Below are 19,113 nucleotides of genomic sequence, written 5' to 3'. Positions count from 1 at the left end.
AGCCCTACTGGAGCATCAGGCTGAACCCATTCTGACAATGCTACAATCTGAATAAGCTGAATATACAATCAACCTTATTGCACCAGCTTCCTCAATGGTTATGCACCTTTCTGGGAGAGATGAAGTGAAACCTAATATCCACATAGAGTAAAACCTCCTTAATATCTCAAGGTCATCTCAGAAGCTCCACTGGCACTAACCCAACTACTTTCTAATGACTTTTCCAGCTCCTTTTCAAAGGTTTGTGTGATTCACACCCAGCACAAACCTAATCCAAAGCTGGTTGATGTTTTAAAGTTCCTAAAAGCTATGTTATGCTTTTATAAGCTGCATGGATACTGCCAAAAACCTCTAGCTTTTCTACCTCAACTGAAATAATTCATTATTTTATACGTCAGTCATATCTTCGAAGTCTTCACTTTTTCAAAGTGTGAAGGACTACTTCTCCCAGTATATACTGATAATTAGAGTATTTAATTTGGATAATAATCAGTTGCCCTTCTCTAGTCCAATGGACTTTACACAAGAAGACTAGAACTGGACACAGTTGTAACTGACTTAAATTCTTGTACAATGAAAGGATTATGTGGAGTGAAAAACATTCTTGACATTGTGTACTGTGATTGTTTGCTGTGCACTTAACACAAGTGTGCAGCAAATACTGTTTCTGCTATCAGCAGTTTAGTTTCAAATGCAACCTAGAAAGAAATGGTCTCTCAAAACAAATAGTGTCTTCAAATGTAGTGAACAGACAACATTTGAACCTTAAAACATAAAACTTGAGAAGCACATAGGTGACTTGCTGTACTGTCTTCAAAACAATGTTGGAAAAGAGCTTGCCATCTGTTTCCTCTACCTACTTTCAAAAACTGCCTTTCACAATAACCATGGCCTCACTAAAAGTTTCCAGGCATCAAAATTCCATGGGAATTCCACCAGTAGAAACAGAGGCTAGAAAATGGAGTGCAATCTTTTTGTGGCTAGCTTCAATAATATAAAAAGATGGTGGCTAGGATCTGAAACCCAGGCAAATATTTTTTATAATTCTATTGAATGAGATTTTAAATTTTAAAAAAAGTCATGGGTTGTGGGTATTGTTGTAGAATCGGCATTTCTTGCCCATCTCTGACTTCCTTGAGAACGTGATGAGCTGCCTTCTTGTAAAGTGCTTACCCTCTGTAGGTCTTTTATGCTGGAACACTCCTTTAAATAAGTTTTGCATTAAAATTTAGAACCTTTTGAGAACTTAGTTTTTTGACTCAAATACTTAAGATTTACATTTAAAATAGTTTGTGAATTACAGGAACTTTGTTAATTTCCTTTTGAATTCATGGATAGTATTTTGCTTGCAGAAAGTTGCAGGACAACTTTCAATGATCTAATAATAAAGGAAAAAAGTCAATTCACTGTTTTGTCACAGGCTTATCAACTGGTGAAAGCAGTATCCATGCTACTTAACTTTACACGTGAAGAAGAAAACTTGCTAAAGGAATCCTTAGAATATAAGGTATGGCATAATCTGTTGCTACTTATTCACTGAGTCTTACCTGCTTCTACTCTTAGCGAATTAACATCGAGTGGATTTACTAAATATTGTTCTATTTACACTGTAGATGTCTTGGTTTGGGTCAAAACCTACTCCTAAAGGTATTATACGTCCATCAATAACTGGCCGACCTCCCCCTCACTGGCAATGAACCAAGTGCAGTGTCAGGAATGTGCACATTGAAGAAGCTATCAACATAATTCATTTGATGAACACTATAGTTAATAAGATATCCTTATTAGTGTTTTCAGTCACTGTTATGACAGTGTTTTAATACAGGATTACAGGTTTTCCAGGTGTTTACAAGTATTTAATAACTCGTACTTTATATTAATACAGCTTTTAAATGCAAATGAAAATGTTCTCCTATGGGGAATGAAATTCATTGTGAACAAACAAATATTATGGGTTTGAAATTCTGTAGTTTCTAAGCATACAAGTGGAACAATTCTTTTTGACTCTGTAGCAATCCTGAGCTGATTTGAATGAAACACTGTTTGAAGTGATATGCTGTCATTATCTGCATCTTTGCATATGTGCTTCTCCTTCATTGATAGACATTAATGCTTAAAAGTTTTTGCTTCCTCACTGTTAAAGTCATGCTCTTTCCCAACCATCCCCATTGTTACCACAGAGCAGACCGTAACTGATTTTGAACTCAGTATCATGGTCCAAATAGAACATATTTTTAAATTATATTTACATTTTTAGCTTAATCATTTGGTGTCATTTGGATTAATAAAGCTGGAAACCTGCAAGATAAATCATACCAATAGGAGATGCCTGAAAACAAGAAACCAAGTTAAATATTGCAATTGGTTTTCTGTGTATTGGTCCAAAGTATCACTGTCGTCCATTTTCTATGTTTCTCTCAAATATTCTAATAATTGTAAAATGAGCGGTTATTGATTCATAACAAAATTTAGAACCCTTGCATGTGTTCTTGCTGATTAATTGTTATCATGTGGTTTTATTGCAGTTTAAGAATGCAGTAGTGTTGTGTAAAAATGCTGGAACAACCAAAAACAAGGGATTTGATGCCTATATAACAGGAGGCAAGGATGATATAGTTACCTGGGTTAATGCATAAGAGAAAACAAAATTAAACATTCCAAAGGAGCCTTTATAAAGGGTACCTGTATTGTGTATAGAAATTAAGAAAGGTTGTTACACATTGGGACTGGATGTAAAAATAGTTGCATAAATTATATACAGCCTTTCAGAGGTAGAAAATGTTGCTTTTGAAATAATTATGGTCCATCAGTATTTTCTTCATCCTGCTGTTGTGAAACCAGGAATTCTTGAAAGCAGGAGCAACATTGTGTGTAAATATATATATATGTTACATATGAACTAATGCACTTTTATTTGTATAAAAAAATGCTGTTCAGTGTAATCTTTATAAATGCATCGATTGGCCTTAGCAACTAATTTCTCTCCCTTGATGTTATAAACCTGGTTTGGATAAAGCAAGTGATACTTCATCTGACCTGTGTTTGCTTGGGAATGATTTATAGGTGCAATACTTTCCAATTAAAATTCGTTTAGACTTGCTGAAATTGTGGTTGAATTCTTTGATTAGGTAAAATTTCAGTTCTTCAAAAATGCAGGAACAATTTCATGAGGAAAGTATATTGAGTTGAGGTTTTCAGTAAAATTTCAGCTTGTCCACCTCAGTTAGCTTGAAAAGAAGTATAAGAAGTAGTTCAGAATGTGTTTGCAATTTCAATTGTTGAAAATGGTACACCAGTCCATGTCAATTGACAGGTAAAAAGTGACAAAGGTATTTGAATTGCTGTCTTATATATTTTTCTTGCAAGAATGCACAGAAATTGAATAATCTTTGAAAAATCAAATTATTTCATAATTACTGCACCAAATGCTGATGCCAATCTTCTAAATGTTTTACCTGAGTAAATGTTAAGGTTTAAAGTCACGTAAAAATATTCAGACTAAGTTCACTTACATTAGAAAGAAGCTTTAATTGGTTCAGACTGAAAGACCATCTTTAGTTTCCATAGAATAATGGCAGAAGCAAAGTAATAATTTCATCCTAACCAAATGGCATGTTTTTTAAAACTTGTGGCAGTGCTGCAATTGACTTCAGTTATTTTATGTGACTGCAGTATCTCACTATTTTATTGACTAGCTTCCTAGTAATAATGCTTTTGAAATTCATTTTGACAGTGAGAAGTTGCATGGAATATTTGAGTGCTGCAGCTGCCATCCTGGCTTGTTTTTGAACATTCAAGCACTAACGAAAAATCTACACAAACCTACAGGCCAAACTTCTGCAGGTTGTGTATAATTCAAATCCCAGTGAGATCAGTGTAATTTTACCTTGACTGACCCAAGTTTTGTTATCCATCTCCCAGACCACATTATTAGAGTTTAAGCCAACAAAATGCAATTATTCTTGCTTGAAGTAGGTTACCTACTTAGACAGTGGAAGTAAAAACTGGGTTATCTTTTTTTCTTGACAAGCTGTCAAAGATTGCATGAGGAGTTATTATAATTAATTCTTTCACAAATTTAATGTGCTTATGAGATGGAAATGTAAAAATTTAAGAATGAATAGGTATAGGAATCAATTTAAAATATTAATAAATTACCTAACTTTATACAAGGTGGTCATAAGGACCTGGGCTTTCAATGAAATTCTAAATGTATCATACTATTCAAATATTGTAAATTGTGGTACTATGTAGTTAATCTGGACTGGACCTGAAAAACCTGCTGAGACTTGTATTTGCATAAACATTTAAGGACAAATGTCAGATTTTTTTACTTTGAAAATTGCCTTCTAATTGGTTGGGACATGTCAAAACACCTTAATGATTGTAAGGGAGGTAAAGAATGGAGAAGGTGTAAGCTTTTAAAGATCAAATGGGTTATAACCTGCGAATTTCATTTAATAATAGGGAAACAGTTTGATTTTACTAAATTGTTTATATGATGCATTATACATCCAAAGTGAATTTTACATTACATTCCTAAATTCAGACTTTTGAATTCAGCTGCTCTATTTGTTACTACTGGTGGTGTGCAGTTCATTGGTAAATCCATTCCATGGGAATAATAATAATGTACATTATTGTGAATGGTATTCAACTAGTTCAGTTGGTCTGCACTGTTTACTGTATGTCAAGTTCTGATTTTTAAACTGCCTCAATATATATGGCCATAATTTTTAGGCCATGTGTTGTGGTCAGGGTAGCTGAAAAGAGCTGTTGGAATATAGAATTTAAAAGGAACATTACACCCATTAAAGTATAACATCAGTGCACTTTTCAATATAGATTTCATTTTTCCTAGTGCGCAGCTTTATGAAGTATAATATAGAATACTGCAAAAACAAATCTGTATTAATAAACTGCCTTTAAAGTACTTCTGAAATGTTACTGTTCAAGGAAGGAACAGATTATTTTTGAGCAAAACACTTGTTAATATTCCCACTGCTCATCTCAGCCAGCATTGAGAAATTCTTCACAAAAATGTGTGATTACTTGAACTTGCATTGATACTGAATTACATTCGTTAATTATAGCCAGCTTTGTACTACAAAGCCCCATGAGGGTTTCAGTAATGCATAAACAAATTAACTTTATTACAGGATTTATTAAATTGACATTACACTAGTTGCATCTAGTAGAGATATCTCCTTACTGCTTTAAGTTAGAAATCAAACCTTAAAATTTTGACATTACAATACAACAAAAAGCTGTCAGATGTTGATCCAAGAGCTTTATTTTGCAGCAGGCACTTCACAATAATTCATCCCTGGTAGTTCAACTAATACTATTGCCATATTTATCACACCAAGTATCCAATAACTGTACAAAAGACAATATGAAAGTGACCCAAAGAAATAAAAAATTATAATACTGCATGTACTGACAATGAAGTCTTAATAGACCACCATGTGGCACAATTCAGGGTAAAATGCACATCAGTGTTTTTTCCATCATGTAAATGTACCTTTTATTAGCCACACTATTTGGTTTCTCAATAGATTTTAAAAAGGTAAAAACAAAAACTAAGAACTGAAAATGTGCAAGACCTTGCATGTCATACTTAGCCAAAACATACAGTAATACAAACTTTCTACCACAATCTATTGAAAGAGCATTCCAAGGTGATTTTTCAAAATAATTTCATTTAATATGAATTAATCTTTAAAGAATGGTTCAAATATTTCTCTTGCTGTTGCTTCCTCGTACTTTCCAACAGCTTTGTCCTCAAGTCAATGCATCATGTAACTTTTTAAACCGTTTTTCTTGCAGTGAGAACTCTTACTATGCAACCTACTCCACCCACTGCTAATGCCTGTGAGGGATAAAAGGAGGAAAATATAGTCAAGTCATTGTGATTAAGCTTTTATTTCTAAATTAAACATAATTTGTATTAAAACATCAAAAAGGTGCTTTACTAAAGAAAACTGACACTACCAACATGGGAGATATTAGGCCAAATGACTCTGGTTGTAAGTTTGCTCGCTGAGCTGGAAAGTTTGTTTTCAGATGTTTTGTCACCATACTAGGTAACATCAGTGAGCATCCAGTAGAGCGCTGGTGTTGTGTCCTACTTTCTATTTGTGTCATGGTTTCTAAAAAAGGTAGTTGATATCATTTCTGGTTCTTTTTCTCAGAATGGTAGATGGGGTCCAAATCAGTGTTTTATTTATTGATGGAGTTTTAGTTAGAATGTCAAGCATTAAACTGGCATTCTAACCGGAACTCCATCAATAAATAAAACACTGATTTGGACCCCATCTACCATCCTCTGAGAAAAAGAACCGGAAATGATTTCACCCACCTTAAGAAACCAGGATATAACACCAGCATTCCACCAAAGGCTCACTGATGATGTTACCTAGTATGGTCACAAAATATCTGAAAACAAACCTTCCAGCTCAGCTAGCAAACTTACAACCAGAACCTCAACATGTCAAGGAATGATCAAGTATAAAAGATAACAGTATTAATGGTTTCTATACAAGATAAGGTGAAGCAAGAGCAGGAGGAAATAGGTGGTCTTGATGTGGTGATGATATACGTTAGGAATATTCACAGCAAATTTATGTAGCTGAACAGTATTTGATAAAAAGGAGGGTTGGTTAGCTCAGTTGGCTGGGCAGCTAATTTGCACTGCAGAGTGAAGCCAATAGCACAGGTTCAATTCCTGCACCAACTGAGATTACCATAGAGGGCATGATGACCTCCGGTTAAACCATCACCGGTCATCTCTCTCAATGACAGCAGCTCTATGGTCACCTTGGACTATACCAACTTTATTTGATAAAAAGGTCTACATGCAAGCAATCTACATTTATACAGCACTTATCAGAAGAATTCCTTAAGTGATTCACGACTACTGAATTACACTTTGAAGTACAGCAGCCAATTTGTCCACAGTAAAGCCCTACGATACAGAAACCGATTGAGTCTCAGGTAATTTCTTGGCTGCGTTGGGAAGAAATTCATCCAAATTAACCCTCCCTGGTTGTTAGAGTATTTGTCACACATGCATAGGATCTAAGGTGATTATTTCACAACATTTACCAATACAAACCCACAGCCTTCTAACTCTGGTGAAGTTACTGCAAATCAAGCTGACATTGTAAATCTGACCTTGACCTATTTTTTACATATACATTTTATTCAGCAATTATAAGCAGTGACAGCATCACAAAACCAGATTCTTTGCCTGCAGGCCAGATTTTATGAAAACAACAGAGTCTTAAATGGCTGTCACCACTTATCATTGGCCCAGGCATGGAAACAAGTCATCCACCTCTCTCTCTCTCTAATCAAATCCATTGCAAAAAACTATAAAATAAAATTAAAGACTAAAAAAACCTACCTTTTCATGCCACTGTAGCAATATTGCACTGCTGTTTTCTGTGGGTTTTTCAAAGCCTTTATAAATGTACTTCATTAATAGATCAACACCATTTCTATCTAATGATTTAACAGCCTGTTCTATCTCACTACTTTTAAAGGATGTAAGGACTTTGAGAACTATTGCCTGTGCCCGTTCCTGTGGAGAAAAAAAAACTCAATTTATAATGTATTCTGTATGTTTTTATTGCATTTTTATAGAAAAGAATTGTCATTCAGTCATTAAACAACTTTTATTCTTTACCTTGCAGTATTGAATATAATGCACCAGACAGTACAGAATTTAAGAGGAAACATTTTATTAGCCATTACTTGAATATAGTGGCCCCTATTTTCCAAAACAAAAGGGCAGCATAGTGGCTCAGTGGTTAGCACTGCTGCCTCACACCAGGGACCTGGGTTCGACTCCAGCCTCAGGTGACTGTGCAAACTCCACACACACATTCTCCTCATATCTGCGTGAGTTTCCTCCCACAGTGCAAAGATGTGCAGGACAGGTGAATTGGCCAAGCTAAATAGTCAGGGTAAGTGTAGAGATAGGGAAATGGGAATGGGTCTAGGTGCGTTACTCTTCAGAGGGTCAATGTGGACTTGTTGGGCTGAAGGGCCTGTTTCCACACTGTAGGGATTCTATGATTCTAAAAAGTTACTGTTCAGCTGTCTAACTAGTACAGTTACTGTAGAGTGGAACTTTTATAATAAATTTAGGTAATTTTCACTGCAGGTATTCAGGAAAAAAGTTCAAGTACCCTACATTATGACATTAGTTTACCCCATCCACCAATTGCTTTGTTTTAAATACATAACATACCAAATATTAAAGGTCTGTACGAATTAGGAAAATAGCAAACCGATATCATTATCCTTAAAGTGTTATCAAAAGACCATTAACTGAAATCTGGCAAGAAGTTCTGAACTTAGTTGATGTCATCCCTTAAATTAATGTGACAAAACCAGAAGTATAATTGAATTAGTTTAGCTGCACAAAACTTATCCTGTGCAGATAGACAAGGTCTGCTCAAGACATTCGGGTGCATTTCTGGAGTCAAGCCACTGCATTTCGAGAATATTTATATTCGATACAATGTTAAATAATTTAAACTAGATTAATCAAATACCTTAACTGCTTGATTCTTCATGTTGACTGGAGGATTTCTTAAAGCTGCATGGAATGCACTAAGCATGTCACCTGTACATGATTACAGGTCAAGGAACAATAAGTTTTATTTCAAACATTTAAATCCAATGTGTGTTCTTTAGTGACAGGTTTATACACAGGTTAGTGAGTATTCCAAAATATTCCCTTAAAAGTCTTTCACTACTTGTTAATCAATCTATCCCCTAACCTCGGATCCCAGTACACATTCTCTCACCTTTTCAGGACCACATTTGTTCTCCTTAACAAAAACAAATTACTGGAGAAATTCAGCAAGTCTGGCAGCATCTGTAGACATTATGGGTCCAGTAACCCTTCTGAAAAAGGGTCACTGGATTCATCATGAACCTCTACTTAATTTCTCCAGCAATTTGTTTTTTAAAGTTGCCCTTAAGTTCAATACATTTAGTCCCACTCTTCAAATTGAATGTAAAATTCTATCATCTAGATCTCAGAACTAATATTAATCATTCAAAAGTACAAATTCCATCTAGAAAAATACTTTTGTTCAATTAAGAAACATCCCCTGGATCAGCATACATATCAGTTGTGAGGAAAATGGAAACAGATCCAAAGAAGATTGTGCACAACTGCTATTATTATCCAGAAATGTAAACTGGACTTTTCACCTTACCCTTCCATTTGCACTTCAAACATTATACACTGACAGCAGCTTCACCTTTGGGAGCTAATGAACATCATGTACAATAGTTCATCTCAACCAAATGGTAAGGTTTTTAAGGCAGAGATGGATAGATTATTGATTAACAAAGTGGTGAAACATTATTGGGGATGGAGTTGAAGATATAATCAGATCAGATGTGATCTTACAGAATGGCTGGTCAAACTCGCAAATGTAACAAGTGATGGGCTACGGGATCAGTATTGGAGGTGAATCGAATTGAATTTACTGTCACGTGTACCGAGGCACAGTGAAAAGCTTTGTCTTGTGAACAATACAGGCAGATCGCATAGTTAAGTAAATAATAGGTAAACAGCAGCAAAAACAGAAACACAGGGACAGGCGAATGCTAAGGGTTTTGTGAGTCCATTCAATATTCTAACAACCCCGGCTGTTTCGCAGGGGTTTCAACTTCTTACAATTTATAGGGACAGCTTGGATGAACGGACCAAAGGTATGTTCACGAAAGACAAGCGTAGGTAGGAAAGTAATCTCAGAGAGAGGATGTAGTTTAAATGAGTCAGCAAAAATCTAGCAAATGGTATACAAGTAAAAATGCCCATTTTGGCTGCAAGATTAAGAAAGAAGCATATTATCTAAATGGTGAGTGCTTGCAGTGCTCCAAAACACAGTGTCCTCATCTATGAATCACAAGGTTGGCACGCAAGTATTTAGGAAAGCTAATAGAATCTTACTGTTTATTGTCAGGGAAATTTAATACAAAAAGTAAATTACTCTCCAACCTTACAGGGCATTTGTGAGACCACATCGAGTGCTGCAAATAATATTGTTCTCCTTATTGAAGAAAGGAAATATGATATACCTGAAGCAGTTCAGAGAAGCGTTAAATGACTCATAATTGCAATGAGTCAAAACGTGTGGCACTGGAAAAGCACAGCAGGTCAGGCAGCATCCAAGGAGCAGGAGAGTCAATGTTTTAGGCATAAGCCCTTCATCAGGAATGTTGGGGGTAAAGGGACTGAGTGATAAATAGGGGGGGGGTAGAAGGTAGCTGGGAAGGCAATAGGTGTGCGGGGGGTGGTGGTGATTGTGATAGGTCAGTGGGGAGGAAGATGGACAGGTCCGACAGGTCAAGGGGGCAGTGCCAAGTTGGAGGGTCGGATCTGGTATGAGATGGGGCAAGTAGTGAAGTTGATGTTGATGCCATATAGTTGAAGAGTCCCAAGGTGGAAGATGAGGTATTCTTCCTGTAGTTGTCAGGTGGCTTAGATTTGACAGTGGAGGCGGCCCAGGACTTGCATGTCTTGTCGGAGTGGGAGAGGGAGTTGCTTTTCCAGTATCACACTATTCGCCTCTGACTGTCCAGCATCTGCAGTCCTCACTTTCTCCTCATAACTGGAATGAGCAGGTTGTCTTACAAATAAAAGCTGAATAGGCTAAGCTTGATTCTGAAGTTTAGAAGAGTAAGGGAAACATAATCCTGACAAGCCTTAATAGGGTAGGGTTTGGAAAGGAAATCTCCCCTCATGGGAAGATTCCAGAACCTTTTAAGACATAAGGAAAATTTTCCAGAAAGTCATTAGTCTTTGGAAAGCTCTTCCACAAAAAGTGGTGGAAACAGAGTCTTCGAATTTCTTTTAAGGTAGAGTTAAATAGATTCCTGACATGTGTGTGTGGTTGAAATGTTATCCCCACCTACCTATTACATGGAATAACCGGATCAGGCATGATCTTATTGAATTTATTTTCTCAATATCAGAAATATTATGGTAAACTTGTGCAGCTGCCAGGACTTAAACCCAGGCCTTCTGGCTCAAGTGCACAACCAGTGCTCAAGTACCCTCATGACCTTATTGAGTGACAGGGGGATCAAGTGGCCTCGTCCTGTTCTTAATTTAAATGTTTGTAAGAATGCAGGACCTGGCTAAGAATACTCAAATTCTGGCTGGACGTTAACATTGCAGCTGAAAATGATTGGGGTTATTTTCTAACTTAAACAAGACCTCAAATCAGGTTCCAAAACAGTAGGCTGTCGTGCCAGTTGGATGGTGGAACAACATTTTTGGGATCATGATTTAATTTTAGCAATAGTACGTTTGGAGCTCGAACTGAGTTCTGACAAGTAGATTTCTTAGATGTCATTTTGGGTGTCTTCATCGTCTGTCTCCGAGACTTGACTGCTACTCCAATCACAGCTTGTACAACGGTGGATCTTTTACTATTTTTAAGAGACAAACCGAGTAGTATTGACCTCGTCCGTCCTTCCTCCAATTTCCACACTCGGATCTGATAAAAGTTTGAGGTCTTAAAGTGCTGAACACAGCGGGGAAAACATTGAACATTCAAAATAAAAGATTTAAACAAGTCTCCAAAATGACTAATTCTGCACAAGATATAACCAACTCACACTGAAGTCGTCAGTTAAACGACACCTCGATGAAAATGAAGCAATCCAGTGGAGGATGAGTGCGAAACCAACGTCATTAATTTCACTCGAGGGGAGCTCCAGGCTGCCCGGCAGCGCCGTTAATAGTCGGCAGCAGTTTGAGAGCGGATGCGGTTCCCAGGGGGAAGAGTGAGGGGTCCGCGGGCACGGGGAGGGGAGAGCTGTCACCTTCCCTCCCAGGGTGTGCGGCGCTCTGCCAGCCAGCCCCTGGTCTCTCTCACACACGCGCGCTCACGCACAGAGGGAGACGGCCCCCGCGGCCAGAAGGATATTGCCTGATGAGAGTGTCCACCTCCAGCGAATCGGGCCCCTGCTGCTCCACCGCCTCCTCCTGCTCATCCACAAACTTGTTTTCATCGTACTCATCAACGTCGACTTTCCGAAACCTGTTTGAGAGCGTGTTTTTCGCCATCTGCCCCTGCTTATGTTAAAAGAGCAAATGTTAATGGGGACGATAAGCCACTCCCTCACTCCGCACCCTACTGAGCCGGAGGCTGCATCGGCACCGGGAGATCGCGCTGCTTCCACTCAAACCCGGGGCCTGCTGAAGCTTGACCCGGAACCGGAAACAACCTCTGGAATGTGCAATCTGTGGGAGAGGGCAGGAAACCAAACTCAACAAAACTCGTTGAAAATTGAACCTCGTCGTTAAATTAGTTACAACGATAGAATATAGACAAGCAAAAATGTGTTTCTAAAAAGACGATGATGTTTGTGTAAAGTTAAAAATCTGACTTAATGGATATCTCTGTTGTCTGTCTCCTCCCCTCCTTGAAGTGGATGGTAGAACCGGTCACGTGGAAATACAGGCCCCTCCCCTCGGCCTACCTTTTCCTGCGCCTGCCCAAGACAATGGTAGGAGTTTATGTGTTGCCTGTTTCTGTCCATTGGAGAATCCGATTTAATCCTGAAAAAATATCGCTCGAATAGTTGCAGTAACTGGCTCCAGTCAATCACCGGGCTCCCCTCTATCGTGTCGGCCTTTTATTTGTGAGGCTTTGTAGATTTTACGTTTAAACCATGGCGGATGATCGATTGATCGGCCGCAGGCCGCCGTGTGTCTACTTACATGGCGCCGGCCCCGTCCTCCCTGCATATTGGTCCCCATAGATAACCCCGCCACTGGGAGGTTTGGAGATGTGGGCCTTGCTGAGCAGAGTCTGCGGGAGAGGGCTCATCGGCTTTCTGGGCCTCAGTGGGGCTTCAGACTCCCAGCAGGGTCCCCCGTTGCTCAGTACCATCGGCTCCCCCTTCTCCCAAAAGTCTTGGTTTTGCTCCTTTTTGAAATGACGGTTAGCACTAGGAGTGTTCATCTTGCTTCCCCCTAACCACCGTGAGCAGCTTTTGCGTTGGTTCCTCAATTGCAGTGCTGTTGGCTGTGAGGTTTTGGGGGCTTCCTAATGGGATAGTTGAGTGCCAACTCGGCTTTGTGACATGAGAGAGAAACTTATTGATAGTGATCCTCCTTTCCCCATTCCTCTTGGTGATAGTGGTGACTGAGCTGGTAAGGTGTTGTTCAAGTAAGCTTGGTGAATGCTGCAGTACTACCATTCCAGTACTGGGTGCACTGTTCAAGCATATTGGTTTGTAGCGATGGTTGTCTGATTTCTTCAGAGTTGTGGTTGAACCCGTCCAGTAAAGTGGTGAATGTCCTTCTGTCCTGCAAATTTGATATTTGAAACACTTTTTCTCAATCTCAGCAAGTTACATGAATTGAATTTATTGTCACATGTACCGAGGCACAGTGAAAAGCTTTGTCTTGCGAGCAATACAGGCAGATCACATATTGAATAGTTTTTTAATTCATTCATGGGATGCCAGCATTTATTGCCCATTCTAATTGCCCTTGCGAAGGTGGTAGTCGGCTGCCTTCTTGCACTCAGCCAACTGAGTGGCTTGCTCGGTCCTTTCAGAGGGCAGGAGAAAGTGAGGACTGCAAGCCTTGGAGATCAGAGTCAAAAAGTGTGGTGCTGAAAAAGCACAGCAGGTCAAGCAGCATCAGTGGAGCAGAGAGTCAACATTTCGGCGTTGTTCCAAAATGTTGACACTCCTGCTCTTCAAATGCTGCCTGACCTGTGCTTTTCGAGTGCCACACTTTTAGTTTGAGAGTCAACCGTGTTGCTGTGGGTCTGGAGTCAAAGTAGGCCAAACCATGTCAGGATGGCAGATTTCCTTCCCTGAGCCAAATGGACTTTCTTTTTCCCACCTGACAATTGACAATGGTTAAATGGTCAATTGGATTTTTTTATTAAATTCCAATTCCACCATTTGTTATGGTGGTGAGTTGGGATTTGAACCTGGGTCCCTAGCACATTAGCTGAATTTCTGGATTCAGTCATTTTAATACCACTAGGTTGTCACCATCTACTATTGTAGGCAGATGTTACTGTTGGTTTTATTAAAAGTTCTGATGAAATGACATTGAAGTGGACCTTTGCTTTGGTGATGCTATTAGAAAGGAAGAATATTATGATTCAGTTGTACTGCGCTGTGGTCAGACTCTCTGGAGTGCTTTCAGGAGCTGCATCCTTGGATGACATACACCATGTTGATCCACCAGAATTAAATTGAGGTCAGGCACAGTAAACCTTGGTCCTGTTCTCTTGAATTAAAATTGAAGGATTGAACAATTTGAAAAAGGGAGAGTAATTTTAAAATTGATGTAATTTAGCCCAGGTGAGCTTCCCACCACATAGCCATGCACTGACTATTCTTAACTCTGTGACCAACTCTATCCTTTCCCCGGTTCATCAGCTCAAACTCTTGTACTTTTATTATTTCACCTAAACTTCCAACAGACTCTTAGCAAACCTTGCATATTTTACCCTAGGTAGGTTTGTGAATGTTTGAAAATGTACATGTTCAAATTCATCTATTGGCCCTGTGCAGACTAAGCTATGAGATCAATGCATGTTTGGTTATACATTATCTGAATTAGAAACAGGTAAATAGGGTTAAGGATCACATTAGCAAAGATCTACTTGAATAATTTGAGTTGAAGGACCAACGCTTGGTATGTGTAGCATTATCAGCTACTTGTATTGTCTTCAGGTTTTTGAATGCATATACTATTAGTTGTCTTCAGGTGGAAGCTTGGTTAGTGTGATAGTAACATGGTGATTCTTATTAAATGTAGGCAAAAATCAAGGCACGTGATCTGCGTGGCAAGAAAAAGGAGGAGTTACTGAAACAGTTGGATGACCTCAAGGTTGAACTCTCCCAGCTCCGTGTGGCCAAAGTAACTGGTGGAGCTGCATCCAAGCTGTCCAAAATGTGAGTATATAGGCACTGGATTAGTTTGTTTTTTGCACATGCTAGTGATTTTAAAATTTTCTTTATTAGAAGGGACAGGTTTGGAGTCCAGGTTTTAGTGAGTCAGAACTCTGGAGGTTTGAATGATTTTGCTGCTATTTGGCAGGTATGACTTGGTGCTCTAAAAGGACTCTTGACTTTCTGAAGTACTTAGGTTCCTTGTTGTAGTTTAAGTGAATTTCTATGTAATTCAGTGCAAGCAAATACATGTTGGAGTGTGAGATCCATGTGAGCTGTAGTATACTTTTTTAAAATCCTACCTCTTATTTTCAGAATTGGAGAAGATTTGTAATTATGTTACAATTTTTTTCTCTCTAGTCGTGTAGTGCGGAAGTCCATTGCAAGAGTTCTGACTGTTATCAATCAGACGCAAAAAGAGAACTTGAGAAAATTCTACAAGGTGAGTCCAAGTTTTTATGCAATTTCATGCAGTTTTTTGTAACTGTTGTAATTAAAGCATGCAGCGATCCTGGGACAATGTTCATGAAAATAACATGCTGATGAAATGAAGCAGTTTAGTGAACAGTGTATGCTGTTCATTTATAACATTCATACAAACTTTTATAATTCTTTTAAAACATAAAGTTGACTTCAAAATGGAGTCACCAAGCAATAGGGAGAGTCAGACACACTTGTGTTAATATTAATGCATTTGATTTGGGTAGATTTGATATTTGTTTATCTCTTAAACGAACTACCTCCATCACAGGTGGAGCCTAGAAAGGTCCAACAGTCGCAACACAGCCAACAGTGTTTCATACGGTAACACTGAATCTGCAATGATTGTCCAAAGTTTATCTTCCAATCTGTGTTCCTGCCTCGTTTTCCTGATTTCTCAGGTTCTATTCCTTAAGTTCAATCTCTGATATATTCTCCATTTGTCAGTTTTTCATGCCTTACTTTCTAGATGCTCATCTCTCACTTCTAGCTGTCCAAGTTTGCCTTTTCCTTTCTTTCCTTACACTTTTTCTGCTGTCTTGTGCTCATATCACTACTGCCAGACTGCTCTATTTCTTCAAAAAATAGATAAAGATGCTGGAAATCTGGAATAAAAATAGAAAATGCTGGGGGGATGGGGGAATACACTTAGGTTGGAGAGCATCGGTGTAGAGGAGAAAGCAGTTACTTTTCATGCTTATGATGGGAAAACTTAGAAGTTACTAGTGGAATACGGTCAAAATGAATGAATGTTCCCCTGTCTTCCATCCTAGAAACCTGAACTACATAAAAGTTAGTCCTCCAGGCCCAAAGGGGATAGGGATGGGACAAGAAGAGAAACAAATGTGCCTAGAGAAGGTGAGCTATTGAGTGAAAAGAATGGGAAATAAATTGAGGCTGGCAGAATGCTGCATGGTTAGCACAGTCTTGCAGTGCCTGAGACAGAGGTTCAATGCCTGCCTTGAGTGACTGAGTGGAGTTTACACATTCTCCCCATGACAGTGTTTCTGGCATGTGCTTCAGTTTCCTCCTGCAGTTCAAAGATGTGCAGGTTAGGTAGACTTGTCATGCTAAATGTCCTGTAGTGTTGAATAATGTGCAGGCTTGGTGGATTAACCATGGTAAATGCAACGTTAGGGGGATTGGGTGGAGGTGGACTGAGTCTGGTTGGGATCTCTTTAGAAGGGCAAACATAATGGGCCAAGTGGCCTTTTTCCACACTATAGAGAATCTGAGGGCCAGAGTCTGTCTCTGAAATTGTTGAGTCCAGAAAGGTGTAAAAGGTCCAGAAAAATGTCTTAATGAAGAAATGAGGTGTTTTTTTTTTAAGCTTATGTTGAAACTTAACTGGAACAATGCAGCAGACCAAGGGTAGAGATATCATTGTGAGAGCAGGCTGGTGAATTAAAATGACATGCCACAGAAAGCCTGGGTGTCATATTTAGGGACAGAACAGAGATTAGCAAGTTTTGAGAAGACTGGGGCAAAACATTCATCCTAGACAAGCCAAACCGGCATGCATGAGAATTCCTAGGAACATGGCATTCCAACCAGAACTCTATCAACAAACACATTGACTTGGATCCCATTTAGCACCCCAGAGAAAAAGAATCGAAAATGACATCACCAACCGAAGGAAACCCAAACATATAAATCGTACGTAGGAAACACCAGCAGTGTTTCTGCCGGAGGCTCACTGATGTTACCCAGGACCATGAGCAAAACTACATCCAGAGAGAACAGAGGTCCCGTCATTGTGGAGGAAACCATGTTAAGAGTAGTGTACAGAATAGACAAAAAATACACTTGCAATTCTTACTTGAAAAGAGATTCTTTACGATTTTGAATGGTGAAGAGTAGGGAAGAAGAAGAGGCAGGTGGTAGATCTTCTGACTTTGTATTATAGCACCTTTCTATGTAGTTGGATCATACAATAAACAGGGCATAGATGTAACAACTTGTTGTAATTAAAAATTTGTTACCCAAATCTTTGTGCATACAAGTTTTTAATCTCTCTTTAAGTCTGCACACTGGTGAACAGATTATGACATTTTGCTTTAAACTGATATATATTTAATAGGTGAGCGAGCAGTTTGAACAGTTAGTGTGCACAAGGCCACATACAGGTGATCTCCGTTTGATTCTGAATTGAGTAGGTCATACGGTATGGTTAATGTTTTGATGATTTGGGTATCAAGGAGCTTTGGGACAGAATAAACTGGCTGATAGACTGCTGTTTCACCTTTGGAGGATGTATTGGAATTTTAAGATTTTAGCATTTCTCCTCGGAAGATTGAAAGTCAGCAGTGAGTTTGGGTTTTTGAGCAAAATTTCATAATGCTGCAGTGTTAAGGTACAGGATACAATAGTGTAATGGTTATCTTACTAGACCAGTAATCCAGCGGTTTAGACTATTGCATCAGAGAAAATTTAGTTCCAATCCTAGAATGTCTGTTTGAGAATTTGAATTCAGGTTTTAAAAAACTGAAGGCATAAATCTAATTCTGGTAAAAGTGACCTTGAAATTGGTTATTGGAAAAAGAAACTTGCTGTCTTCGATGGCCTGTCTGTCAGATTCCTGTTTGCCAAACAGAAGGAAAACACAAAAAGCTTCTAAAATCTACTCATCAGGTATGCACACTGGGGCAAATATAATCCCATTCACTTTTATTTTCATTGCTCTGTTGACCACAATTCCCCATTTTAAAATGCTTATTCTTTTGTTAAATCCTTTTGTGGCTGTATCCAATGTCTCTGTGCTGAAGAGAAACAATATATTAAATAACTTACTGTTTAAAATGTATGCTGAAAATCAGTTCTGTGTATGTTGATCCAATTATTTCCTGATTTCATCTGAAAATTGCATGATGTCCATGTACACCACTACAGAAGTTTAACTAGTCAATATGATTACGTATGTATGTGAGATGAATAAAGTGTTGGGTGTCCTTTTGATTGTGCTGCATAATGATTTCTGTGTGTTGTTCTTGTTTCCCCTACTTGTTAACATGGGAGAAACTTGATTAAGTTTAAAAGTACTGTAAAGTTTATTACTGTCGTTGAAAATATAATTCAGAATCAAATCTGAGTTAGACCAATTATTATAATGTGACTTGATATATCTGTTCTTTAGTTACTATTCAACATTCAGTGGCATTGGTCCTCTGTACTTTAGGTTATTGCTAGTTACTGTTAAGTAAATTGTAAAATCAGGGCTTTTCCTGTGGTGATGGGTTACATATGTTTAGCCATTGCTGATCAAAGGTTTTTTTTTAACTCAGGGCAAAAAGTATAAGCCTTTGGACTTGCGACCCAAGAAGACCCGTGCCATGCGTCGTCGACTAAACAAATATGAGATGAGCTTGAAGACCAAGAAACAGCAAAGGAAAGAGCGTCTGTACCCCATGCGCAAATATGCTGTAAAAGCATGAATGTTCTGTCACAGAAAATATTAAATTTAAGAATGCCTTGTGTTTTTAGTTTTTTTTTCCTCTTCAGTGTTCAGAAATTTGGTATACTTTTCCAATAAAAGGGTTGGATGTAAGGTTACTCCCAGTATCTTGACCACCTTCTCGATCTGAGTGATTTTGCATAGTAATTCATGTCGGGGCTGGTTGGCAGATAGAAATCAGTGTACCCACAACCTGTGTTTTCCAAAGAGCCAGACAAATT

General features: G+C 38.5%; 3 protein-coding genes across 5 annotated transcripts in view; 2 read left to right on the top strand and 1 right to left on the bottom strand.

Annotated features, from left to right (window-relative positions):
• golga1 (golgin A1) overlaps positions 1-4,318 on the top strand; it is a 53,875-nt gene extending 49,557 nt beyond the window's left edge. For all 3 annotated transcript variants that reach the window (XM_043720178.1, XM_043720179.1, XM_043720176.1), the window contains 2 exons: positions 1,421-1,507; positions 1,614-4,318. In XM_043720178.1, the coding sequence (XP_043576113.1) occupies positions 1,421-1,507; positions 1,614-1,697 (171 nt within the window). In that variant the 3' untranslated portion in view covers positions 1,698-4,318. The remainder of the gene's footprint in view (positions 1-1,420; positions 1,508-1,613) is intronic.
• A 957-nt stretch (positions 4,319-5,275) lies between these two features.
• On the bottom strand, positions 5,276-12,358 carry arpc5lb (actin related protein 2/3 complex, subunit 5-like, b). The gene is made up of 4 exons (XM_043720182.1): positions 11,964-12,358; positions 8,565-8,637; positions 7,409-7,585; positions 5,276-5,872 (listed from the first exon to the last, which is right to left on the bottom strand). Exons 1-4 carry the CDS (start codon positions 12,101-12,103, stop codon positions 5,810-5,812), a joined length of 453 nt encoding a protein of 150 aa, XP_043576117.1. The 5' UTR covers positions 12,104-12,358; the 3' UTR covers positions 5,276-5,809.
• Positions 12,359-12,456: 98 nt separating this feature from the next.
• Positions 12,457-18,912, top strand: rpl35 (ribosomal protein L35). The gene is made up of 4 exons (XM_043720181.1): positions 12,457-12,546; positions 14,828-14,964; positions 15,322-15,403; positions 18,723-18,912. The coding sequence occupies exons 1-4, from the start codon at positions 12,472-12,474 to the stop codon at positions 18,870-18,872; spliced, it is 444 nt and encodes a 147-aa protein (XP_043576116.1). The 5' UTR covers positions 12,457-12,471; the 3' UTR covers positions 18,873-18,912.
• Positions 18,913-19,113: the final 201 nt, after the last annotated feature.

This window comes from Chiloscyllium plagiosum, chromosome 30 (assembly GCF_004010195.1).
Source record: "Chiloscyllium plagiosum isolate BGI_BamShark_2017 chromosome 30, ASM401019v2, whole genome shotgun sequence".
In the NCBI taxonomy this organism is placed as follows: domain Eukaryota; kingdom Metazoa; phylum Chordata; class Chondrichthyes; order Orectolobiformes; family Hemiscylliidae; genus Chiloscyllium; species Chiloscyllium plagiosum.
The sequence above is the reverse complement of the archived record's forward strand: the minus strand, read 5'-3'. Positions and strand labels throughout refer to the sequence as shown.

Excerpts from the sequence above, each read along its gene's own strand:
- arpc5lb (XM_043720182.1), bottom strand. The coding sequence starts at position 12,103 with ATGGCGAAAAACACGCTCTCAAACAGGTTTCGGAAAGTCGACGTTGAT. Across the intron at positions 8,638-11,963 it reads GTGGACACTCTCATCAGGCA|AGGTGACATGCTTAGTGCAT; the intron begins ATATCCTTCTGG and ends GTAATCATGTAC. Across the intron at positions 5,873-7,408 it reads TGCTACAGTGGCATGAAAAG|GCATTAGCAGTGGGTGGAGT; the intron begins GTAGGTTTTTTT and ends TATCCCTCACAG.
- rpl35 (XM_043720181.1), top strand. The coding sequence starts at position 12,472 with ATGGTAGAACCGGTCACGTGGAAATACAGGCCCCTCCCCTCGGCCTAC. Across the intron at positions 14,965-15,321 it reads GCATCCAAGCTGTCCAAAAT|TCGTGTAGTGCGGAAGTCCA; the intron begins GTGAGTATATAG and ends TTTTCTCTCTAG. Across the intron at positions 15,404-18,722 it reads ACTTGAGAAAATTCTACAAG|GGCAAAAAGTATAAGCCTTT; the intron begins GTGAGTCCAAGT and ends TTTTTAACTCAG.